Genomic DNA, 26,182 nt, shown 5'->3' on the forward strand with positions numbered 1-26,182 from the left:
AAATCTTTTACCGTTTCAGATGCATTACATGTGCCTGACTGTCTCCTGCCTTCGAAAGCTGTTAGGCAATCTGCAGCTCCCGGAGTTTCCAAACTCCAATTCACTGCTTAATTCATGAAATCAGTGAAGATCAGCATCTCTTTTTCCAGCTCCACTATTTTGGGAACTCGGAGATACTCTTACTGTCATGGGGTGATGAAAGTTGCCAAAATAGGCCAAATGCTAGAATCTGAGCAGTAGCAGGATTATGCAACCAATGTGCTGGAGACTAATCACGTTTCTAGGGTGTTGGACACGTTTTGTAGACTTTGTGTGCATGACACACTACATCTAATCCTACCCGTGAAGGCAGGCTCTTCCCTAATGTCTTTTTTTCACCCCAAACTCTTTCACACTCCACCAGCTCTGACTTTTGAATAGTAGATCTTGGCACGGACTCAAGTTAAGGCAGTATTGAACAGAAAAGCACTTCTAATGCCTTTGGATGAGCCAGGCTAGGATTTCAACAGCAGCTAAAATACTTAGTGCAAGCTCCACTGTGTCTAAGTAAAACTGGCCCATCACCTGGGTCTCAGATGTGGGGATCCCCTACTCCTCTTACAACCCGCAGCAGGAGTTCCCACTTCAATGTAACATTATCTTGGGGGTGCAGATGGTGTTTCTAACAAAACTCCTGTTTTTAAATTAGCCATAACCTTACTAAATTAATCTTATTCAGTCAGACATCTTCACGCGTACAGTATTCTGACAGAGAGTATTTTAAAACCACGTTTGACAATTCATTTCACCCGACCGATCTGGATTGAGACATTCAGGAAGAAACAGATCGTCCTCTTCCAAGAAGCCTGATTAATAGCTTTGAAATGGCCTTCACTGAAATCCCGGGGACGGTAAACAGCTTTGAAAGAGTAACGATGGGGGGTTACTGATGGTGCGCGTGCAATGATCATTTCCATAAAATCCAAGTTTCTGTTTAACTCGGTGAATTTCCAAGTGCCTGCCAAACAGTTCACAGCGGCAGCTAAACGGAATCTAGAGCTTGAAACCCAGAGCAGGAAAAAAAATCCACACGTAGCGTCACTAGTTTTCATCACGTTGAGAACAACCCACGTGAAGCACGAAGGAGAGGATGGAGGACAAGCCTGGAGGCCTCTCGAAGCACAGTACAAAACAACCCTGTGGCCCCTCTGCGGGGTCGCAGAACGTCACGGCTGGTGAATGTTTTTCAACCCCCCCCCCCCCCCAGCTGGGTGCTTCGTGTAGAAGGGAGGTCAGAGACACGCACCGTGGATCGCCCTGTGGCTGTCCGGGAGAGGAGAACTTGGCATGTCCTAAGTGCAAATGCTCAGAAGATGCTGGAGCTAAGGCAAAGAAGGGGAAGGAGCAGGGAAATGGGTTTTCTTTTTCACAATTTATGCACAGCAAAGACTCGCAGTAGCTATTCTAAAGGTCTTCGTACAGCTGCTTTAAAAGTCAGGGTAAAGTTCTTCAACTATTCTGTTGGTTTTTTTTTTTTTTTTTCTAAGAAAAAAACTGCTTACCTTTTGGTGTGGAAATGTCGACTGGATCATGGCAGTTTCAAAACTGTGCGTCCCCTTGAGCTGTGTCTTCTCCCACAAGGCCTTAAGGACTTGAACAGAATTACTCTGTATGGACAAAGGTTCTGCAAACAAGCTCTGAAGAAAACGTTGAAAACAGGATTTCAAGCATTTTTGACTTTGTCATTAACAAAGAGCATCTTGTTCTTACAGTGGGACAGCCATGTGAATAACCAGGGATTAGGTCACTTCTCTGAAAGGAGTTACCATGGAATGTGCACACAATTAGATAAATCCTCAAATATTTAATTTCCCTTTGGGGATTTTTAAATTGTACATTACATGTCTTTAAGGTCTGTGGCTCACCAAAGATTATCTATCAGCTACCACTATGCACAGCAACTTGCATGCCATTTTTGTGTTGAAATGCTAGTTTCTCAAAACGTTAGCAGCACTGGCCTCTGTGAACCAGGCGCAGATCTCGGTGACGTGCATCTTTTTTTGGCAAAGACAGGTCATTTCCCAGGTAATGCGAAGAGATGCTTAGCACCGCTGCAGGTTTGTACGGGTTTAACTCAGAGCTGACTACAGCTCTCGGTCCTCGTGCCAGGGGGAGTAAGGGTGCAATGTCTGGGACTGCACTGAGCAGGCAGCGGGATGAAACGCAAGAGAAAAAAACTCCACAGAACATTTTCAACACAGATTTTGCTGGCAGAGGACAGGAATTTTCATGCCCTGAACATTCGCAAAACAAGATGAAACCTGTGTTGGGGTGGGTGCTCTCTCCTCCAAAGCTCCCCATTTTCAATGGACAGCAAGGACCCAACCTTACCCTGCCTTAAATGATTCTAATATTTCAAGAACATTAAGTTCTTCATTGTATAAACCGCACACAAAGTCAATGTTACAAGAACACTACTGCAGCTGAGAGGGCTTAACGTTTCTGCCTCTACTATATCTGCTACATGATCTTGTAATTAAAAAATGCATTTGCACACAGGAGCCAAGTTGAATGCACAAGCAAGTCTGATTTTCCATATTTCAAGTATTTGATTTTGCAATATGAACAATGTCCTTTTAATGTAGGTTTCCTGGATGGATGTTCCTTCTTCTAAGCAGAAACCCAGCAATCCTAATCCCGCTCTCTGGCATCCCACAGACACAGACACGCTCCCTTACGACTCAACCAGGAATTTTATCACGGCTGAGGCAACGCATTTTTCCAGCTAAGCTGTCAGAAACAGTGGGATCATTTTGTCCAAATTAAAAGGGAGAAGCAGTCAGCTCCAGGCAGCCACCTGGCACGAGAAGACGGCAGCCCAAATAGATCCTGTCTGACAAATTCCTGAGCAATTTTAGGGGTGGCATTAAAAAGGGACATGTCAGGCAGCCCCTCGCTCGCTGCCGCTACCGCAGCAGCGTGACACTGTCCCATCTGATGGGGGAAATTAAACCATAAATCATATAACACTAGGGGACGATTGTAATGAATGAATCTGTGAAACTAAGCATCCTGTCTACTGAATAACCCCTTCAACATCACTCCTTATTCCATTTCTTTTCCTTTTGTTAATCACTGCTCAACTGTAAGACAATTTCTCAGATCTCTGCTGACACACGTTTCTCTTCCTACTGCCCTGCACTAATAATTTGCCATTTCACAACTTCCATCCAAGGGTTTCGAAACACGATATAACTATGCACTAATATTTTTAAAATTAAACAGAAAACAGGGTCATGAATTTAAGGATCTGTTCTGGAGACCTGGGAGAAAAAGTCTCTCTTGTTTTTACTTTGCAGAATGCAATGTCAAACAGAGTATGGAGTAATTGGAAAAAAAGAAAAAAAAAAAAAAAGGAATAAAAACATGGTAACTAGTATTGAAATCTTCAGAAACTGTGTATTAGTTGTCTGTGAATCTGTGACAGACCTGCTGAAACCTACATTTTTATCGCCAGCTTCTCATTTATTATTAACACACTATTAGTACATTTTATGTCCAATTTCTCCCTTGTACAATTTCAGAGGCTTAAATAACGTTGTCCCAGGGCTCAATTTAGTGCCCTGTATTTAATTTAATAGTAGTTATATATCCAATACTTAAAAGTTTTAGGATTTAGAACAAAATTAAAATATAAGGTGTCTGACATTAAACACCACCCTGATGCGCAGCAGGCTCGAACGCTCGGTGCAACGCAAGAGGAAACTTTTTTTTTCTTTTCTTTTTTTTTTTGTTTTTTCCATAAAAAAAAAAGCACGTTAGGTGCTGTGTTTACAGCACGTTTGTAAAGACACAAACTAAACTGCGTTGCTTAGTGCCTGGCCCCGGCAGCGTGGGGGGATTCTGCTGGGGGGGGGGGGTGAACCCAGGGCCAAAGGTAGCGCTAGCACAGCCGGAGCAAACTAGCAAGATTGTAGGGAATAAAAGCAAAGCTTTGGGCAGAGTAGCTGCAGTGGGACAAATGGAATTATCCTGTCTGGGAAAGCCATGGGAAACGGGGGGGCCAGGGTTTGGGGCAGCGTCCGAAGGAAGCCCGTGGGGATGGGGGGCAACAGGCACCCGAGTGCAGAGGAACGGGGAAGGGAAATAATATTGTCCCTGTGAGCTGGGAATGACGCGAAGCTCAATAGTCCTGGTAAAAGACGGAACTGGCAGGGCCAGGCTCAGAGTAACCCAGGGAGGGGTTAAAGGGAGGGGGTTTTTTTTCAATGAAAAATGTCTGAGGAAAAGGCGAGGCACCAGGGAGTAAAGGTGGCTGGGTGATTAAATTATCAGGGCAGTTGATTGCAGCCACGAGCCGCAGGCAGAGCGGGGGCCATCGTGCTGAAATCCCGCGGCAGGGGCCAGCGGGGTTCCCAGCTCCTCCGCCTCGGCTCCTCCTTCCTCGTTTTCCTGCGCTTTAGTACTTCTGTCCGTATTTTTCAACATCTGTTTTCCTCTCATCAGGAATAAAACGATACATTTGGAGCATAAATCATTTATTCTCTCTAGGTCCTGCTAAAGTTCAACCCCTCTCTTCAGGTTTTCATTTACAGAGCAATTCACCTCCTTTATTTTCCCCTTTCATCTTGTCTTCTCATTCCTATTTCTGCCTCTGCTCTTTTTGCTTCCTTTGCTTTGCTCTGTCACTGTCCTCTCTCTCCCTGATCACCTCCTACTGACCTGCCTTTTTGAAAACCATTTTTTTTCGTACTTATTTTTTAGGAGCAAACACAGGGAAAAGTGATTTGAGCTGTTAAATTCACAGCATAAGTCACTGTGCATGCTTTAAATTTCAAAGAAATCCTTTGTATTTCTAAGGTTGCATTAGGGTGGAATGAACTGTGGTGAAGAGCTCTGCATAGGTTAAGAAACTGAACCTTACTATTTTAACACAAAACCCACCTGTTTCATCTTGAAGTGTGAATATAGGGTTTTCTCTTACAATTTCATACTATTTGTAACCTATTAGGATACTCCACGTATGTCCAAATACCGGGCTGTATCTGGAAACGGTATTAAACGTGAGAAAATAGCTTCAGGGTTGGTAGGAGAGCAGTACTGAGCAGCTTTGCAAATCCTGCTCGGTCAAAACTTAAAATCCCAGTGGGTGCTGCACCTCCAACCTCCACCTGCAGCCTCGGGGTTGACTCTGCTCCCCTGCAAACCTACAGCAACATTCCTGTTTGTTTGCAAAGCACCTGGGACTTACTGGAAGTTCTGCCTGACTGAGGACAAATAAGGTTTGGTCCCGCTTTTTTATCCCCAGACTTCGTAATCTCTCCAGACAGTTTGAATTTGTCATAGTTAATAGAAATATAGAAACTTATAAACTGCAAAATCGCTTCAACCTACTATAATGGCTTTCTGAGAAATCACAAGGGTCACAAAGCACTGCGGATTAGAAGCATATTTAAGGAGATTAACCATTAAAACATTTTTCCCAAGTACAACATGAACAATAGAGAGGTGCCACTAATTTATATCGCACACACCTGCTGAAAGAGGAACATGATGTGGATCCACAGCGGGGGCTGCTGGCTGACGAGGGTAAAACTGGATTTACTGTACAAGCAGTAATGGCCCTTCAGGGGACAGCTGAAGAACAGCTTTGCTACACAACTTCTAACAGTATCTAGAAATAAATATACAGAATATTAAAATGAAGGACATAAAAGACAGAAAGCTAACTGTCCATTACCAGCGTACGTGCAGTCACGCAGCGCGTGGGCATCTCAATCTGGGTCAACTCCTGCAGCGTTCAGAGGGGCATTGCTGTGTCTGCACACACACCATCTGACAGCACTAGAGAAAGTCAGTCTCCAGCGCTTGAAATCTTACGTAGCAATCATTTACTCCCAAATTTAAAAGGCGCAAGGCAGCGCACAGTCAGGCTGTTTATCTTCTTTGTGCTTTCTCACGCGCTCCGTACTGTCGTTTAGCTTATCGAAGCAGACGGATCGGTCAAAACGGTGCGTCGCTTATTTAAAGAGTTTGTTGGATAAAAAAAAAACAAAAAACAACCCACCCCATCCTAGGAAACAGCCATACCGGGGCCTGACATCTGCGGGATCCTTGCCGTGACCTTGCGTGGCCGAACACTGGTGGCTGTAGGGACGGGGGAGCGAAGCGCGCGGCTCCCACGTAGCAACCGGCTCATTCAGGCACCGGTAAAAGGCCCTTTGCGATGGATCCTGGAGGAGCCAGAAGATGCGCAGATCGATTCACGACACCCCTGTGCACGCCCCGCGTTTGGCCATCTTAGAAATTTGTCACCAGAAACGCCGCGGTTTCAAAGAAGAGCATTGGTGAGTAGTTGCTGAGCCGACGTGGCGGCTCCTGCCCCGCGCCGTGCGGGCTCCCGGCCGCAGCCCCTCTCCCCGTCCACCCAGGACCCCCAGCCCTAGAGCTCAAGGTCCCCCCCAAACCTGCCCGTGCAGGGATGCTCTGGCTTCTAGGGGCTCCGGGTCCTACGAACCCCACTTTGTATCAAGCGTATGTCCTACGAGTCTGCTGGTCATACCCCCATTTTTACACGCTGAGCCAGGGACCTGCAGATTTTGCAGCCCTTCTCCGAGAGGCACGACACGCAGGGGACAGGAACCGTCGCTGCAAGGGACGACATGACGCAGTGACTTGCTCAAATCCTCAGGCCAGCGCGAGGGCAGCCGCTGGCAGAGCCCACGGGCCACCTCTGCCAGCACAGCCACAGGCTTCGCAGCAAAAAACACATGGAGAAGGAAAAGGCACGGAGCTGCGGGTCTGACCAGACAGGAGACTGCAAACACTTCCCCAGTTACCCACTGGGAAAGGTGGGATGTGTCCGTTCACAGCTGTGACTCAGTGTCACCCACTCAACACACAGGTTTTCTCCAAAAGCGCGGTTTGACTCCCAGTCCCAGCTCGGGGGCACTGCGGTTCTCACTGCTCTGTCTAACACCGACTCTTTATGCCACCTGTGATCATGTCATCTTGTCGATAAAAAATCCCGCCGTGGTTACATGCGATCCAGAAGTGTCCTTTGAGATCAACTGCTCAGTGCAAAAGCTATAAGCTACGTAATGTTACCTGACTCTGAACTTCCCATGCTGGTTTTAACTGGAAGTTAAGCCCTTGAGAAACATGATTCTGCTTTTGCAAAATATTGACCTCGAACCCTTGTTTTCTGTCTTTGGATGACTGCTCATAATGATAACAGCATGTTAGGCATAACCTAATCAGGTTTCTTTATTAACTTCAAATAGCGGTATCATTTTATAGCCACTTTGAACAGGAACAAGCGGCTATCCAATTAAAAAAGCATGGGAGGGGGGAAAAAAAAAAAAAAAAAAAAAAAAAAAAGATGGAGATCCTTAGATGATGATCTTGATGTAAACGCAGGGGAGAGCTGCACCCTCCTCACCCAGCTGGAGAGTTGAGCTCGGAAGGGGAGGGGACCAACCAACCAGTCCCACCAGTCGCTGCCGCTGCACTGGTTCCCCAGCTAAAGGCAGAAAACCTCCCAGAGGGCCCTGCCCGATGGTCCACGGGAGGAACCACCCCGGGGAGAAGGCTGAGGCTGTGCGCGGGGAGATGCTCTGGAGTCTCGTGCTACCCCTGGCGAGTCACCGTGCGGCGAAGGTGCGTGGGAATAAAATGCTGGAAAACAGGAGTTGTAGCTTTTTAGAAAATGTGGCTCACGGGAGACGCTTTACATAGCACAGCCTTCTGGATCTACTGTCAGAGAGAGCCAGCAGCAGGGAGGACTGATATCAGAACGCAGCCTTTCTGTCCGACGACAGACCATCTTGAAATACTTGTTGTTTTTAACACTTTTCATCTAATCAAGATGCGAAAGCATGGGAGAGAAATGTAATAAATTCAGTATTTCACATAAAAGCACAGCACTTGAAGAATTTCACCAGAGGGACACAAAAGGATGGGTCCCTAGGCCAGAAGTATCAACGGATCAGACTGTCACTGAAAATGCAGAAAATTCAAAACTGAGGTACTGGAACCTGCCAAAGAGGGACCAAATGGCTGTTAGGCTGGGATAAAAAACTTCAGAAGCTGGCAAGTGGAAATCCCTTTGTTACCCTTTCACAAAGCTGTTTGAATTTGCTGAGAAAAGGAAGTCACCAGTGTCAAGCTGGGGCTGCAGAGCTCATTGAGACTCCACTGTAGCACAGGAGAAAAGATCTGAGATGTAAAGGCACGGGAAGATTAAAGTTAGAGTTCACAAAAACCAGTAGTCACTACACGTACTGTGGGGTAACACGCACGAGCCAAAGCAGTGCATGATATTTGGAGGTGAGCGCAAGAACCAAAGCAGATTGTAGGAACCAGAGAGCAAGGGATGACAACAGCACTCCTTCCTCAGAGGAACACGGTATAATCAGCAAGATTATTATAGCAGGTGAAGCTTGGGTTATCTGGAAACCAATGGGGTGTTCACTAATCTTTACTCATAGGCAGGTGCGTAAGCCCATACGGGGCCAGGAGGAGCAACAGTGAAAGGAGAAAAAAAGCCACAGGCACTAAGTCAGAGAGCCAGCCCAGGTGGGGAGCTTCCCCACAGAGAGGGAGTGCATGAACCAAGTCAAACCGATGTTGAGCTGAACAGGACTACAGCTATCATCCGGATCACTCTCCTCCAAAGAGACAAAAAGGACCTAGACCAGCCCCGGCTCTCCTAACCCATGGGTGAGCCAACAAGAAAACCCGCCCGTATTTGTGTCGAGAGAGTGCGTTTAGCAGGGGACAGCTTTGAAGATGTTTCCTTTGCCTTGAGAGAACGATGGAAAGAGGGGTCACTGCTCTTGGCTTCACCAAACATACCAAAAAAAAAAAAAAAAAAAGAGGCCTGCTCATTGGTGTTAGGAAATACGCCGCTCTTTCCTCCCGTGTATGCCTTATTACAGGAGAACGTTGCCTTGAAGAAGGGAAGAATCCACACAGCGTGGTGGCTCGATGCCAAGAACTGGGCATTTGTAGGCTGCTCTTTAAAGATGACAGGATTGATTTGTGCACATTGACTGAACCCTCTAGAACGTGGAAGTGCTGTTTGGGCTCCGTCGACTGCCAGAGCACAAACATACTCTAACATCTCCAGTGGGACAGTATTAGAAGCGTGTGTATGACCGCAAGCTTTCAGCAGTAGAAAGCCAGGACTTAAAGTTAAACCAACAAAGATGCAAACGCTGCTAAACTGAGATAACAGTTCTGAAAAGAAAATTAACTTAGCTGCAGGTCACAGGTATGTTATGCCCATAAGCAACACACTCACCCTAGCAGGAAAAAGACGGGGCATAAAATCCACTCATTACTCTTGGAGTAGTGGCTATGGGGAAAATTTGAGTTTAACCTAATTACCCAAACCTGCCTGTTTTCATGGTCAATATAAAGGAGTTTGAGAAACCGAAGGGGCTAATTAGAGCAACCTGAAGTCCTGGGACATATTAAAGCACAAAACTAAATGATGTCTCCAAGGAGGCTGTCGACAGAACGCTCTTCCAACTGCATGGTCCAAACTAAAGACCCCTGGTTTATGCATCACAGACGCTAACAAAACCTTAACTTCACTACACTCAACCAGAAGGAGAGGCTTGGCCTTGGTCCATGTGTGTGAAAAGTTTAATGCTTCATTATGGGAAATCACTCTTAGCTAGAAGTGACCATAAACCCTGTACTGCCACTGTGAAAAGGAGCTGGCAGTCAGTGCTTTCCTCTTCAGTGAGTACAGTGGTTATTTTTTCAGTTACAAATGTATGAATTGACAAGAAACCCGGGAGGCATTTAAAGGCTGCAGGCAAATGCTGGAGTGCATTAAACCGTGCAAGGCAGCAGAGTCCAGAGCTACAGTTTCTTGTCACCCACAGTAAGTCCCCATCAAGCTGATTAAATCCCACCTGGGCATCTCCCACAGAAGTGATTGCAGCTGTGAGCAGGAGGTGGCCGAGCTCCAGGATATCAGCCCCTGGCCAGCAATTAAGAAAGGGTGCCCCATGCTAGGGGGGGACTGTGTGTGATGGGACTTTGAAGGGGGTTCCCAAATGCTGTAGAACCAAAAATTGCAAAGATATATGGAGAGACACAAAGTCCTAAAATATTGCTTAGCAAGACACTGTGGATGACACTGAAAAAGCACTGAGGCTGATAATACGTGCCAAAATAAACGTCAGCTCAAACACTAGAGTTCATGCTGGCTGAACAAAAAGTTAGTTCCTGGAAAAAAGCAGCATTCATTTGTCAATACCAACTGAGAAAAGCCTCATACTCAGACAATCTTCAAACCTTTGGTATGAGATGAGCAATTACTCATAGCTATTTCTGCTCCGTTTCATATGCTGAACTTGGCAATGTCTGATAACAAGCCACAGTTTACTACGTGTGTTTTTCAAGGGTTTTCAATGAACTACCAGTTTCAACATTTAACAGCTAATCTCAGTTATCCCAAAGTCAGTGGAAAATGGTGTTTAAATACTGAACCTATTCTGATGAAGACTAAGACTAAGATTTTAAAAATACTGTTTTAATGAATAGCACCATCAGAGACTGGCCCACGGCACGTGAGGGTGGCACACGGATACACACACGCCTCAGAGCCACCAGTGGCCCGTTGTATCGCTAACACCCCCACAGAGACAGACCTCCAAGTAAAAAGACGAATTGTAAAAGCCACATAGGTCGGGTCACAGTCTCCTAAAATTTGACAGCATCCACTGAAGGTGAAGGAGCAGTACTAAAAGCATGGCCTGCCTGCAGTTCTGCCCACTGGAGCCCTTCCCACCCAGGAACGTGCACTGCTGCTCACAAGTAACCAGGCGCTCAAGCGTCTGGCCAAAGCTTTGAGAGATCTTTGACCACTGCAGCCTCCTCCTTCTAGCAATATGAATAATAAAATAGGTATAAACTTTTAGTCAAATATAACTGTGTTGGTAGAGTTCTCTTGCACTACATGCCATATAAAAGCAATGCAGATGTTGCAAATATTGCTCAATGAGTCTGCTGTACTCAAAATATCCCCCAAAATGTCTGTACTATATATGGCAAGTGTTGTCCTAACCCCCAGCGGTGGTTAGACACTAACTTTTGTCTGCTACATTTTCATTCTTAAGAAGCCAAACCAAAGCTTTGAATGTTTCTAGAAGTGACAGCATTGCTCTTTGCAAGTATTTCCCCACTTGTGTAGCAATTTCGGTTCAGAGTCTATGCACTGCATCCCACTGGGGCAGAGTACTAACATTCACCGTGGGTTTTGATAGTTCTCGTATAATATTGCACTTTTACAAACTCTTATTCAAGAATTCCAAAGAACTGTTACTTCAACCTCAAAATGTCCATCACCGTGGGTCGGGTTTTGCTGTACCTTGTGAATAAGTTAGAAGTGTGGCAGGATCATTTAGGAGTGAAGCATGCGTACAACACATCCGTGTTCACACTTGGGCTCAAACATACTCTAACCGAGAACGAAAAAGGCCCTTGTAAAATCATTGTGGTATTTATGAACTGCATGCACTTATGTACTCAGTATGATGTGCAGTTTAAGAAGATACATTTTGGGCTTTCCTAAAACACGGGTACCTAAATCGTCTGACCTCTAGGCAAGCTCTGTTGCATACTTTTCCTAGTCCATCATTGCAAGTTATGTAAAACATTATAAACCAAATATCACCCCTGTGTAATCCCGACAGATTTCAGAGGAGTTAAAGCAGAGATAATACAATATGGCAAGACCTACTCACGCTTGTGAGACTCGAAGGCAGTTGTTTCTAGGGAAAACAACTCACTGCATTTCCACTTGGCAATGCACAGGACCGACAAATGGGAATCTGATGAGTGGGCAGGGATCAGGTCTGTAGGTTTAGTTAGGAAAGGGAACAAAAATTTTTGCTAGGAAGAGCAAAAATAAATCACTTGCAGGCTTGAGTTAGCAAAAAAGCTTTGAAGGTGAAAAGAAACCAGTCTCAGACAAAGGTGGAGACAACTTAGTTCCCTGAATCTCTGTGTAGAAACACGTAACAGCTCACCCTGACTTTGCCTGGTAAAGAAAGGTTAACTTAGCCCCAAGAAATTTTCGGGTTATCAGTAAGATACCACACAGAGGAGAGTCCTCTCAACAAAACCTACTTGCCCTGCAACAGCTCCCCCAGGACACGGCACATCTTGGCGAGTGCTGGTAGTCCAATGTTGACTAAAGGCCCTACTGATGTGTTTTAAAGCAATGAATTCCAAATTATGGCAAAGATGGATCTGCAACTCTTTAAAATAATTGGTCAAAAGTATGTAAGGGAGAGAGGAAGGAAAAAAATAACTAATTTCCCTGAGGACATTAAGCCTATTATATTGGTCACATTTAAGCTAGACATTTACAGACTCTAGAACCAGTTTTGTACTTTAAAAACTACTGTTGCTTCTAAATGCGGAAAGCAAATTTGAACCAGGGCGTTTAAGCCAACTTCTATTTCACCGAGTAACCTGCCCCATCTGACCTAAATTAGGATTTATGGAAACACCATTTCAACCACTAGATCTGTGACTCTAATAGATCTTCTATACTGCATGGGCTCATAGGTGCTCTGAGTGGGGAAAAAGGAAAAAAAAACAAATCCAGAGAGAGACTTGTCTTATGACTATTTAAGAGCGCTAGCTCTTGGAGCTGGACGATGGATATGATCGTTTTGCTTGGGCTAAGAAAAGTCTTTTGTAAATGTCAACACATCAAAAGATACTGCACGAGGAGGAAGGGGACAGTTCAAGGACAAGCAGATACGACACCAGGTGTGTCTTCAGTGGGGCACTGACTTAATGCAGGCAGGCGGGGGTAAATGCACACCCTGCCCTGGTCGGAACACGAATCACCCCCACGGCCACGCTGCTGCTGCGTCGCTCGCGTGAAAAACGAGCTTCTCGTGCACCCGGGAGCTGCTGCCGGCTGAGCCACGCTCTGACCTTCTCAGAGGGAAATACGGCGCATTAAGTACATCTTGCCAGCACTCCCTTTGGTAATGGCAGAGAAAATTTCTCAGCACTTGGGACCTCGCAGCCCGTGACCCCACGTCCTGGAGGAGAGGTGGCCAGCCTGGATCTACCTCGTACTCGGGGAGAGGCCAGCGAGCTCTGGTGCAGAGCGGGTTTATTAGGTGAGAAGTTTGGGTGTGTTGATGGGAGTTTTGGTTTAGGCTAAGCACCAGCCCGGTTAACTCAGCAACGGAGAAAAGTTCATAGCTCTGCTTCACCTCATGAGCAGCAAAGCAACATCCACTGCTGCTGAGTATCTGGGGTGCCACACTGAGCAGACAGAGCAAGTGCTTGAAGTGCTTGTTTTGTCCAACTATGATGATTTATCCCTATTGATGAGCACCTAAAGGTGAACCTAAGGCAAGACATTTTAGAGCTCTGGGTATGCCTCTGCTCGGGCAGCTCCTCACCTCAGCATCATCTTAGCCAGCTGCACCCATGTCCTGCTCTCCTGCATCGCCGCCAGCACCGGCCGGTGCCACTCGGGCACGTCTCCTCCATCAAAAGGCACCAAGGACCAGTTCTCCTTGGCTTGGCTTAGAACTAGAGTCCGAGTAGCACAAAGAAAGGATTTTAAAACACGGAGAACACGTGAAAGGCAATGCAAGGCACCACACAACCCTACGTAGTCACCAAATGCCCCAAATGGCAGAAACTAATCAAGGTCCCAAGGAAACGCTCCTCACGTCAAGAAACAGTTCTCATCACATCTGCTGGCAAGTCTCAAACTTCTAGCAAGAGAACAAGCAACAACTTGTTTTTCCTGCAGGAAACAAGAGAATATATGTTGCAATTTTAAAGTTTACTGCTAAATGATTGTGCCTGGGGAAAAAGAACAAAATATAAACAGAAGAATGTCAGTAGAGTTGTTAATTGTTGTTTATTCCAGCCTAACATGCTGGGCTAAACCAGGAGGGACACAGGCAAGTAGGTACAGAGTCACTGGTTCTGGGGATAATTAATGCATGGTTTGATTTACAGTGGTAATGCTTTACCGTTAAATAAAATCTGTTAATAGGAGTAAAAGTATGCTCATAAATTTCCCAGATAGACTGAAACCCACCCATAAATGTGAAACCAGGGAATAAGAAATGGATATAACTTTTTAAATTTCAATTTTAAGCCTTTTTAGCTTCCTCCGTTTCCTTTGCTCAGTCTCGTCAGTTCAGATTACAAATAAGTATGCAAACAATAGACATGTTTATGGGAGAAAAGGGTAACTTTTAAAGCAACCAGCTTCAGGAAATGCTGGTGTATATTTTTTTAACACTATTAGCTTTGCACGCACACCATAACTTGGTCCAACAGATTTCACCTCCGGTGAGTTACACAAAATTTAATGGAGAAGGCATGACTATAAGGGGGTTTGAACAGCCACTACAATGCACTCAAAACACAGAGCCCACACCTGAGCGGGCAAAGCCACATTTGAGAACATACAGATTAGCTTGATTTTATAAACCCCTTCAGCACTGGGATAATGAAGAGCCTGTGCCGTTTGGGAAGGCACAGCAGTACGATATCGCTGTCCCACCCTCCGAAGGAGAAGGGCGCGCACCTTCTCGCTGCCCGTACCGGTGACTGAAGCGCGAAGGGCCCGTCAGGAGCGCGCGGGGAAGGGGGGTCCCGGGCAAGCCCCCCGCTCCTGCCGCTGCCCGGCTCCTCTGGGCCCTGGCAGGGGGCTGCAGGCAGCTCCTGGAGGAACCAGCACATCTGTTCTGGTCCAACCCAGAAGCTCGGAAGTCCTCCGGTTTGGTGTTTTTTTTTTTTTCCCCCAGGAGAGCGATACCACCGCCCCGCCAGGAATCTCCCAGCTACCAGGTAAAGCGCATCTGGAGACCAGCCTGCTTACACCGACGCTTCCAGGTGAGGATTCGCCACTATCACGCACGCGAGGGCAGCAAGTTACGAGCGCGTTCGCGTTCCTGGCACGCTCCCCGTCGCGCTGGGAGCTTCTCCGCGGCCTGAGGACGCAGATCTCCGCGAGCGCGATGGCCACGCTGTGAGCGAGCACCTCCGCCCTCGCTGGGATGCATCTGAAATACCAGTCCCGGGGAATAAAATGCCAGCTAATATTATTTTTGGCCTAGCAGCTGCAGAGTTGATCTCTGGAAAACGCTGGCCTGAGCCTGTGCAACTTTGTGGTCCCACTGAAGGAGCAGAGGTCCATCTGTTCCAAATCAACGTTTGGCTTATGGAATGCTGGAATTTATCAGACCGGTGCAGGGGTGAGCACTGCAGGGGAGCAATGAGCTTTTCCATCTACACCGTCATATGGTACCGATTATCTCTCAGTACAGCATAAAACATAACAACAACCAGATTTAGGGCCAACACACTGCAACCTGTTTCCCCTGCCGCCTCCTCCTCTTTCAGCATTCTGTCATTAATCCCACAAAATGTTTGCCGTTTGTATTTCCTCCTGTAGGGCACCGAGGAGCCAGGAGTGACTTACTACTGTGAAACGGCTGTAATATTTTATATGGCATTGCATTTTGAATGTGGCTTCAGTGACCAAGGACCGAACGATGCATTAGATCTCCCCGGGATGTCTGTTTATAAAGGGGGCTAGGCAGGCCGGAGATGTGCAAATCCTTCAGCATCCTCTACACAGAGATATTATCAACTGCTTTCTTTCCAACAGCTCACTCAGTGCTCTGAACTGTAGGCGTGAATGGCGGCGTTTTTTACCCCAATTATCTAAAGAGCAAGTAGAACTAGAGTGGAAAACAAGGACCTGCCCTCAAGTTATAACCAAATCCAGCAGCCGTACAGGCTTGTGTCTGGGAACCATCTGACACCAGCCGCTCCCAGAGGCAGGGTGCACATGGCCATGCATTTGATCCACCATCCCTATGCATCTAGGAAATGAGGATAAATCACAAATCACCCAACATGCAGGGTTCAAGGTGAGCCCCAGCGAGGTCTGGGCCCGTCGCTCGCGAGCCCGGGGCTACACCAGCTCCAGCTGAGTGGACTCAGGTCTCAGCTGGACGCTGTGGCATTCCCAAAGCCAATTCTGGCAGGTCGTAACACCAACAATGCCTAATGCAGGAATCATTCACCGGAGCCTTTCAGAGCAACCAGCTCAAACCCACACCCAGAAGGGAGCAGGAGACCTGGGAAAGCAGAAAGCCCGAAGGACCTTCCAGCGAGCACCTACTGCAGCCAGCGGAGAAACTGCAAATGCAACGTGGGGGTCCTGAGCACGGGCTCTTGTTCTTAATCACTGGGACCCCAGCCACGCCGAGGCAGCAGAAATCCTGGCCAGCCTACGCTGAAAAGCAACAACCAAACTTGGGAGCATTCAGGAAATTATAGACGCACAAGTCTGGGCCACTGCCATCGACAAGATCCTGGAGGTACTGATAAGATACAAGATCACAAGCCATCTGGAAAAATACAGGCTGATGAAAACTTCTTTGCTTAGCTCCATGAAAGCTAAAGAGCCTGACAAATATGGTGGCTCTTTTTTTTTTTTTTTTTTTGAGAAGACGACCCACGGGATTAAGAAGATTAAAGTGACTAATATGACATAAAAGAAGGCCTCAAATTGCTTAAGGTATGGCAGAGATGCTAATCTGGGCAAAGCGGTTCAAACTAAGCAGGAACTGAACCACATCATGAGCCCCAAATTGAAACACACTCAAATAAATGGATTTTTGTGGTTTCAGATGCCTTTTTTCTGCCCCAGTGTAAATCCCCTCTCTGACTGTGGTGTTAGTTCCAAAAGATTCACTTATGCACATACACACACGCATCTGGTAAGCCGTTGTAGCTTCCCTGTTCTTCAAAACACCCTCAACTTGACCATTTTCTTAGGATAAAACATTCTGGCCAACAGCCCAGTCTTAACCCTGCTTCTGCTGCAGGATCATCACCCAATTCACAATTCTCCTCTGCCTGAAGCACGTGCAGCCAAAACCAGTAAATACTAAATGAGATAACAAGGCTGAGGACACGCCAACTTTTCAGTGTGTATAGGAGGCATCTTCAAACTGTCACAGACACATCATGGATCCACCCTTACAGTTCTTAAACTGTAAAATCTAACACTTAATATTACATAAGTTTTGACATATAGTATAATTCAAATGAGCTTATAAGTCAACAAGGAGGCTGACAAAACACACCCTGTAAAGCAAGACTATTTTGTGAGGGCTAAGACCTACACAGCAAATGTCTGACTCAATAGCCAAAAGAAACTTTGCAAATCACAGACAACGTTACAGAGCAGAAAATGCATCAAAGACACGCAGGGGACCTGGGGTGGTCGCTGGCTCTTCCCCCCTGCCCCCACTGGGAGCCAAGAGTGACACTGGGAGCTGTAGTAGCAGCACAGCTGGTGGCTGGTGTAAGGCAAGCTTCGGAAGAAAGAAAATCTTGTATTAAATCAACTGATGTATGTGGAAAAAACAGACATATTTTAGGGAGCACCAACCCTTCTTCAGGTCTGTCAAACCTCACAGCCTTGCCTTGCCTAGGCCAGCTTTCCAGGTTTCTTTAGCGTGCTTTTAACCTCCACAAACCTCTTCTGCCAGCACAAGCTAGAGAGCTTTTTCCACTGTTTAAGCGGAATCTTTTTTACTGCTATTTAAGCTCATTATTTTTTTGCCTTGTCCAGCATGGCCTGTTCCCTTAACCGTCGTGCACAAAGCTAAAAATTATCAAGTCCTCCTTCAGCTTTCTCCTACTTTGGTTAAGAAACCAGATTTTCTCAATTTGAGTCCTTTCGAGGGATGTTGGAATGGCAATTCTGATTTGAATCAAAGCTTCACCAGTACCTTATCCTGGTATTAGCTCGCAAAGGGCGAGGAAGAGAGCTGTAAGTGAGGAGTGCAAGAACAGAACAAGCAGACAGCAGTAATTTCCCTCCTGCCCTCCTGGTTCCTCCATCTGTGGCTCCGTTTCCAGCGTCAGGGGTGGTATTATCTCGATAACCCTAGAATGGCTCTAATCCATGAATTTACCTAATCACTTTTGAAACCAGTTACCCTTTGAGCATACTTAATGTACTGTAGCAATCCGTTCTGCTGTTTAATTACGTGTATCTCATTATGTGTTAAGAGGTGCCTATTTTGTGTATTTTGAATTTGCTTCCTGGCAACTTCATCACATGTTCTCTAGTGCCGATATCTAGTGAGCCACTACTCCCAATTAATCTCATCAGTCATTCATGATATTGCAAATCTCTATCAGCTGTCTCTTTTCCAGACTACAGAGTCCCAGTCCATTTTTCTTCATATGGAGGTCTCTGATTATCCTCATACTCCCGCTACAGGTCTCCTCTGTCCTTCAAGACGCAGGCTCCAATTAATGCAGACAATGATATAACGATGTCATTTGATGTATCCATTTTTCTTAATAATTCTTCTCCTGTCCATTTGCCTCTTTGTCGGCTGCTGAGCACTCAACTGAATGTTCTCTGTCTTTCTGCAGGGCAGGGGCTCTGTATTTGGAAGCCCTTGAGCAGCCCCTTTCTTTTACTCCCGCTGCTCTTGATAGCAGTGCCCCCACACTGGGCGGGGGCCGTGCCAATTCTGGACGTACCCAAAGGCACCCAAGCTCCTTCTGTCCTCCTCACCAGTATGCTGTCCTTTCGGGGATGCCACCCGGTCCCAGCCTTCAGCAATAAGGACTCCACCACATCCACAAACCTGCCTGCCCAAAGCTCAGCCGTCGTCGTCACGAGAAATGCAAGCAGGGGTTTGAATTCTGCTGAAGGGAACAGGATTTGGCCCAGCGTTACTCAGCAATTCTTACAACTGCCACGAGCCCTCCGTTGACCTGGGTGCGAGCTGCCACTTGAAAGCCCAGGAAAGGCATGACTAACAAAAGGGTTATTAGCACACTGCTGTGGTATTTTCTTGCAACACGTTTTGCCACTTCAAGCACTTTGTTCCATGGCAGATTGCTCTGAAGTGCCTGTCTTTTCATATTTTCCATGTTTGACACATTAAATTTCCAGCTCAAACTCCTACCTAACCAACATAAAATTAGCCACCTGTGTATATGAATATTTTCTAACATTTTTTTCACTATTTTCTAAACATCCTCTTTGAAAAGTAAAACAGATACATCTGAATGGGCCTTTGTAGTGTGTGGGAATCACAGAACTCCAATAACTGTAAGGTTTTTGATGGAACTGTGTGTGTAATAACTGAAATATTAACAAAGCTGTCCCCTGCGTAATGAGCCAGACTGCATTTCTTCAACATATTTAGAATGAGTCACATAAATCTCCTGTTCTGCACATGTGTCCCCACTCAAAAAATTTCCCTAAGAATGCTAGTTGAGGATTTTCAGGAAATTACAATAGTTTGAATGAATTTAGAAACAGTCACATGCTTAGAGCATATCATAATAAGTACTTCAGAACAGAAAATGAGCAATACATTTAAAAATACTCAACATTTTGTATTTGATTAACGCAAGGTCATAGCGTTCAGCATTTCGAAAGCCAGATTCTGCACTCATGTTTCCACTGTAATTTTAGGAAACAAAATTTTTACCATTAATTCTACCAAAGTACCGTTTCAAACAGTAAACCTGGAATTTAAGATATTTGGAAATTCTTCAGAAACTTCAGCTTTTAAAATCTATGTAGTTGTACACTGTTTGAGTGGAGGTCGTTTTTCAACTTCTTGACCACTGAAAAAGTAAAATATTTTCTCAACAAAAGTTGATATTTGATGGGCCTGAAGTTATGTAGTATTAGATGACGACGTTTTAAGTGACTGCAAATAAATGTAATTTATTGAGTCAGCTTACTCTGTGGAATCAGTGTGGCCCACTGAAGGCAGAATCGCTCACGACCACCAGTGCGTGGCCAGACGCACACAAATTCGTGTTAGGGGAAGCGACTGCTGCTCAGTAGGAGCAAGAGGCTCCCAACCCGACCTAAAGCGTTTACTTCAGAGAGGAGCATCAAAGGCCCATCTCGCAGTGGATCGCCCACCCCCCCCCCCCAGCCTCACCAACCCAGCTTTCTCGCACCCTTGATGAAAGCAGAAAACATGAAACGACCCCAGGGAAGCGGTGAGATAGGATCCAACCCAACCCGAAGCACGGGAGATCTCACTCAAGGAGCTCTGTGCTGACCCGAGGGTCCTGACCTGCTTCATTTCTGGTGCATCTTCTAAGGCAACTGATGCAGCGATATCATGGTTACGAGGAAAGAGATATGGATCTGCTCTAGACCAACCCAGCAGGCCAAGGAAGAGGCTTAAGTACAAGCACGTGCTTACCCATGCGTGGGCGAGTCCCACCCGTGGCACGTGCGCTCCGTTGCGCCCAGCGCTCCACAACGGCCAGCACAGCTCCGTAACGTTCAGCCCGGAGCTGGGGGACGTTCCCCTGCCTGCCCGCCCTGCAGACGTGCCCAGAGGGATTGCTAGTCCAAGCCAACAGCCACGTCTCTTCAGCTCAGTGTGATGGTCCTGCCTTTTTCCCCACCCCGAGAGCTCGGGGATCGTTCCCTACGGCAGCCAAAAGGCAATCCTCACCCTAACCTTCACGGGAGCCTGGGGTAGGTGAGGGCTGCACCATAACCCCGAGGGATAACAATGACAGTCCTGGAAGAGTTCAAAACGCTCCACTTGGTGAATGACATTGTTTTATAAAACTAACGTTCCTCCCCATGCATGAGCTCTGTGCTAGAGGATCTTTGCTACCCTTTTGCTTGAACCCTGAGGACTTTCAGTGTAAAGTTCTCGTAATTGGAAAGGCTCAGACCTCTTACCTTCAATAACACACCGATCGGGGACTGGAATTTTCCTCCCCATCTCTGTGACATATGCTTTCACTTTACCCAGGTTTTCCTTCAAGTGCAAGTAGAGCTTGTCCTGGTATTCCACAGGGCTCGTCACTGCCTCTGCGCTTCCTTCGAGGGCCTTTTCTTTAGTAGATTCTGGCAAATTTGCTGATTCCGAGTAATCGATACTTTGGTGTGAAACCAAAGAATTTCCCAGTTGCATTGCTTCAGTATCGACGCTGAAAGACACTTTGTCATTTTCTTGGCTAAAGTAGATCTCAGTGAAGGAGATGCCAGCAGTTATCTCCCCGTTCTCCTCGTCCTGTCCGCTCTCTGAGTGTACCCCCTTCATGCGGACTGCATGCAAAGCGAGGCTTTTGGACCTGGAAGGCGATTAAGGAAAGGAAAAAAATGCTTTGGAATAGAGGCAAGACACAAAAATCACCCGAACACGTGCTCTTCCGAATTACCTCTGTGCAGCTGGCTCGGGGAGCTGATTGCGGGGCTCACTTAGCCCGAGGCGAGTATCTTTTGATAAATATGCATTTCAAAAGCCAAACCCAAGCCACAACTTTAATAAGCAAATTAAACTAAATAATATCCATATATCACCACATCTGCGTGCCATGGAGGGAGCTAGTCAACCTATCTGCAAGAAACATTTAACCCCAGGACTGGGGTATATGCTTTATCGATCACATCATAAAAATGCCATCCAGCAGCCATTTCACTGAACCAAGATTCAGCCTCCAGTTCTTCACTGCCCTGTACCTATACACCGAGGATGAAGCTAAGCCCCCATAGGAGTAAGAAGGGTAGAAGGGAAATGACTGAAAGGGCAAACACTGAGGACACCGTGGGTGCACGATGCTGTCTGAGCCCTTATCTCACCCAGGGTCCCGGGAGTCGCACTCTTCTCACACAGCACGTGGGCAAAATTTGATTCAAATGTCTGATATGTATTGTCAGCAATAATACCCAAGAATGGTCTCTGTATCCTCCTTTCCATCTAATATCCGTATGCAACTATTTTCCTCTCCCTTGTGCTGTTTTAGGGCACAGAAGAGATTAAATAAATAATTTTGAAAGATTTTATCCAGCCTTTGAATTCATGGATATGAGACTTGGTTAAAATGAGACTTATGATGCCCATAGGTATCATGCAAGCAGACCAAGTTCTCAATGTTTGGATAAAGTTTTATTACAAAACTGATATTCATGAAAATCACTCACACTTTTTACAGAGCCATACCTGTTAAATCTCATATCCTTCCTTTCTTCTTTAGAAACCTGTCCTAAACTGTATCTCCGCACTGAGCCAGGAGTACTGTTGTCGACATTTATTTTCTCTTCAAAAGCCTGTATTTTAACTTGAAGCTTCCCATCTTCATCATTTCCACTCATAACAGATTTTAAATCATCCAGTGGCACGGGAGATTCTGTTTCCGTATCATTTTCTGTTCTAAGGAATTAGAAAGCAGAGGTTTAACTCTGGTACGCTGTGTTCAAAGTGATGCTGATGCTGCAATTCCTGCCTGTGACCTGTACTATGTATCTGGTAAAATAATCACGTTTCAGCAGAGATTCTCCTAGAGGTTGATTAATCATTTTCAGAAACATTTTCTAGATCCATGTCTCTGTCAGATGGACCAGAAACATTGAACATATCTGACAACACTGGATTAGAAGCTGCATGTGCTATATCTACATAAGCAAAACCCAACTCTTTCCCTGACAGCCCCATAGCAAAAGTTTTTCAACTGAACTTAAACCATTCTCAAGCTTGCTAAACAGTGGCTTATTACATTACTTTCATAAACCAAAAGTCAAACTAATTGCAGAGTTTATAGAAGTCTGTGGTTTTAAAGATTTGACAAAAGTACATGCAGTTCCTACTGAATTATTGTACTCTGAGTAAGAAAAACATCTTTTAAAACACAGCACATGGACAGAAATAGGCTCACGAAAAGTTTGAAGCAATGTGACTGACGTTCAGCAAAAGAGAAAATGAAGAGTTAAAACGAACTTTTAGGACCGCAGGGGAAGCTGTTTGATTTTAAATTGGATCGTTCCGTCAGTCTTAGACTATGTAACCTTTCAATGCAAAACTCGAAGATAGCTTTAAAATAAATTGAAGGGAAGCTGTTAATTGTAAAGGACAAATATCCTTCAGATATTGGGCCATTTGCCAGAAACCAAAACCTTGGGTGTCTGTCCTCTCCCTTGAGCAGCAGTAGCAGGACTGAACTTCCCAGGGCACCAACAGCACACGGTGGCAAAAGCACAGTTGCCCCTTCCCCTCTTCCTCAGGGAGGTGCCTTCTGCTGAGGATTTGGATGTTCCCATCTTATTCCTGCAACTATGGAGTAACTGGACCAAAAAATCATGAAGGCAATACAAAGACAATCAGAAACCTCTTAGAGAATTAAGGGGCATTTGACGGTATTTATTTTGTAAACTCTACCCACAGCTCTAAAACAAGCTCATTTTGTTTCTGACCATTTCTTTGTTGTTTTTGGTTTTTTTTTTTTGGTTGTTGGGGGTTTTTGTTGTTGTTGTTTTGGTTTTTTGTTTTGTTGTTTGTTTTTTTTTTTTTTTTTTCTCCTGATGAGCAAACATCTGAAGAGCTAAATCGGTAAAATATGGATATGGAAAGCCACAAATAAGAGTTTTAAGACAGCAATTTCAAAGCAGCAGAGTCTCAACAAGTCATGCTCACAGTCGGGAAGCCTATTAAAAACTCCCAAATACTGCAAATTACCAATTGTGGAAACAAAAAAGCATGTTTAAAAAAACCCCAACCACTGGTACTGCATCACAAAAAGCACTTTTTCATTTGTTTTGATAAAGGCAGTTCAGGATACTTCTCAGGGGAGTTGGCAGGTTTTGTCTTGTTTTGTTTTTAATTTAGGCAAGATCTCATAATATATTAACACTGCAGAACACTTTGAAAAAAAATATTCTTCTGTAATAAAGAACCTCGGTATGACCTTTACTAACAAATCTTTCTGGAGATGTGGGACAAGATTTAATTTATTAGAAGGCTGTCACTCCAACATAACTCTCAACACTGCTCCCATTGTGGGAACTAAACGCTAAGAAAAATGTCTGTTACATACGTAAACACATATAAAGCCCTCTGGCTACAGAGAGGGGATTGATGGACTGATGGGGTTTATGAATGACAGACCCAAACCAGCAAGTCTTGATGATGTTTGGAAATAAAAATGGCCTTTTTGTCCAGCATCCTCCCGTTGAGCTCAGATGGCTTTGTGAAGGAAATACCAGAAAACGCTTCTGCTAAAGAAACACATCCATGAATCCGATTTGCCACACCCAAAGCACCCCTGAGTTCGCGCAGGCGGGGCTCGTGGCTGCCCCTGGTGCTCCTCAAGCCACCCCCGTGGGTCTGACCCCGTTGGTGTCCCCAGGGGACCAGTTGCTCTCACGTGTACCCGCTTTGCGCTCGCATCAATTCCCGGGAAGCCAAAAGCACATACCCCAAGCAAAATGTTCAATGGAGCCTCCACCCCACGCCCAGCGGGACGCCTGGCAGGCCTTCCTGCTGGCCTCCCCTTCCAGCAACAGTAAAATAAACTATTGTTTGAAATCTTGGCAAGAGACGTTCGGTACATTGCTGAGGTTGCTGGAGCTGGATCAGCTTACACCAAAGCTCAGGCTCTTTTCAAGAGGAAAAAGGATGCACAAACCTATCGAGAAATCATAAGGACCTGGCTTGCAAAGACAGTACTATGCCACTCATCGTTTCACTGCTTTTATATTCTCTGTAAAAAAAGACCTAAATATACAGGTCAGCGAGTCAAGAGCGAGACATTAATTTGAGAAGCATTTCTCCAGACCACCAGCACCATTATCAACACCACCAGTCAGGTGCTTAAAATGGGAAAAAGAGGATACATAAATAGAAATTGCTAAAAATGCACTCGAGGTGGGACAGCTTCCAGGGCTTCAACTCTGTGTGGATGGAGGCAGCACAAATGGATCGAGTGCAGGTCCTTGTGGTCCATCAACGTCCAGACATAATCACCTCCTCAACTACAATGGATGCACAGGTTTGAAGAAGGCAAGTGGTGGGTAGCGATGGCGATCTCGAAACCTCCGGCTCATGGTTGGGAAGCCCCTCAGGAGCTGCCAAATATTGTTAAGGAATGGTCGTGGAATCAGCAGCAGCCAGATAAGGTTCGAGGCTGAGGTGCCACGGGGAGCTGGAGGCTGCATCCCCCGGCACTTCGCACGCAGCCTCTGCACTCATGGGTGCTAATGGTGGAGGCCAGGACGTTCTAATCGCTGATTTAAATCACACCGTAGTCCCTTAACAACACAGGAGAGTCTTAGATGCTACTCCAGCTCTCTTCACCACTACAAATTGGAAGGACAAATACTGTAGAAAATGAAAGGCAAATGAATGTTAAAGAGATGCTCAGTGGTGCCATGTGATAGATCTATCCTCTCCTTCAAGGAGAGGAGATCATTTCATACAGCTGCTACACTGCGTAGCGCTGCTATAGCCTGCTACCATCAGTTCTCACCCAGAACGAGGGCTTGGAAGCATCATTAAATTTTCTTTCATTTTTCCTTTCTTGCCTTCTTGTAAATGACCATGCTATACTTCTAGGTTGGATCAGTCTGATAAAACTCTGCATACGTTCTTAAAAAGCACCTCTGAGACTGAACAACTTGCAATTTTGTGACAGTAAGGGGCAACAGAGCGTCGCATGGTTTTAATTATACTCTGCGCTAACTGCATGTAAAATTCTCCGTGTCAGACGACTCCAAGCCAGCCATCACTCTAAAGAATCCGTTTCTTCTTATGTAAACACATGATTCTGGAAGGAATGGTTATAATCCAGCCACACATTTTAAAATCCTGTTTTCTTTTCTCAGCACAAATACTCTGGATTGCTGCTCCTTAAAAAACGCTGCAGTTCAGTAACTGCAGCGGCTCTGGAGCTAGGAGGGTATTTCCACGTTGACGTCTGGACCAGCCCTACTCACGCTGGTACAAGTCAGAATAAACTCCGCTTAAATCAGCGGAAAATCCTCATTTTAGCCTTAACTGCTGCACCATACTTGTTCTTGTCCAATTTAGCCGATACTTGGCTCGACACAGGCCTGAAATATAAAACCAAATACCTAAAAAGTATAATTATGAAAAAATCAGTGTTTCACTGTGATCTCTCACGGCCACGCTGAGATAAGATGATGGTAGCTGCGTGCAACCAGGGTCACAGAGGATTTGGGGGGGGGAATAAAATTTTTAAAATAAAAATAAAAAAAAAAAAAAAAAATCAAGCAGCAGAGGGAGAATAAGTCATTTCAGAGAGGTTTGTTTGAAAGGGTGCAGGTCCCACTGCTGGCCCGAGGCAGCGGCGCGCGGGGCAGACCCGGCTG

At 45.6% G+C, this 26,182-nt stretch overlaps 1 protein-coding gene across 1 annotated transcript in view; it reads right to left on the reverse strand.

Moving 5' to 3' along the window:
* The window catches only part of VEPH1 (ventricular zone expressed PH domain containing 1), an 87,225-nt gene that overhangs the window by 21,615 nt on the left and 39,428 nt on the right, over positions 1–26,182 (reverse strand). The window contains exons 8-11 of the mRNA XM_033000091.2: positions 22,023–22,232; positions 20,759–21,153; positions 5,514–5,653; positions 1,542–1,676 (exon numbers count right to left, since the gene is read on the reverse strand). Coding sequence (XP_032855982.1) covers positions 1,542–1,676; positions 5,514–5,653; positions 20,759–21,153; positions 22,023–22,232 — 880 coding nt within the window. The remainder of the gene's footprint in view (positions 1–1,541; positions 1,677–5,513; positions 5,654–20,758; positions 21,154–22,022; positions 22,233–26,182) is intronic.

Source organism: Tyto alba, unplaced genomic scaffold, assembly GCF_018691265.1.
Source record: "Tyto alba isolate M040663 unplaced genomic scaffold, T.alba_DEE_v4.0 Super-Scaffold_10, whole genome shotgun sequence".
Taxonomy (NCBI): Eukaryota; Metazoa; Chordata; class Aves; order Strigiformes; family Tytonidae; genus Tyto; species Tyto alba.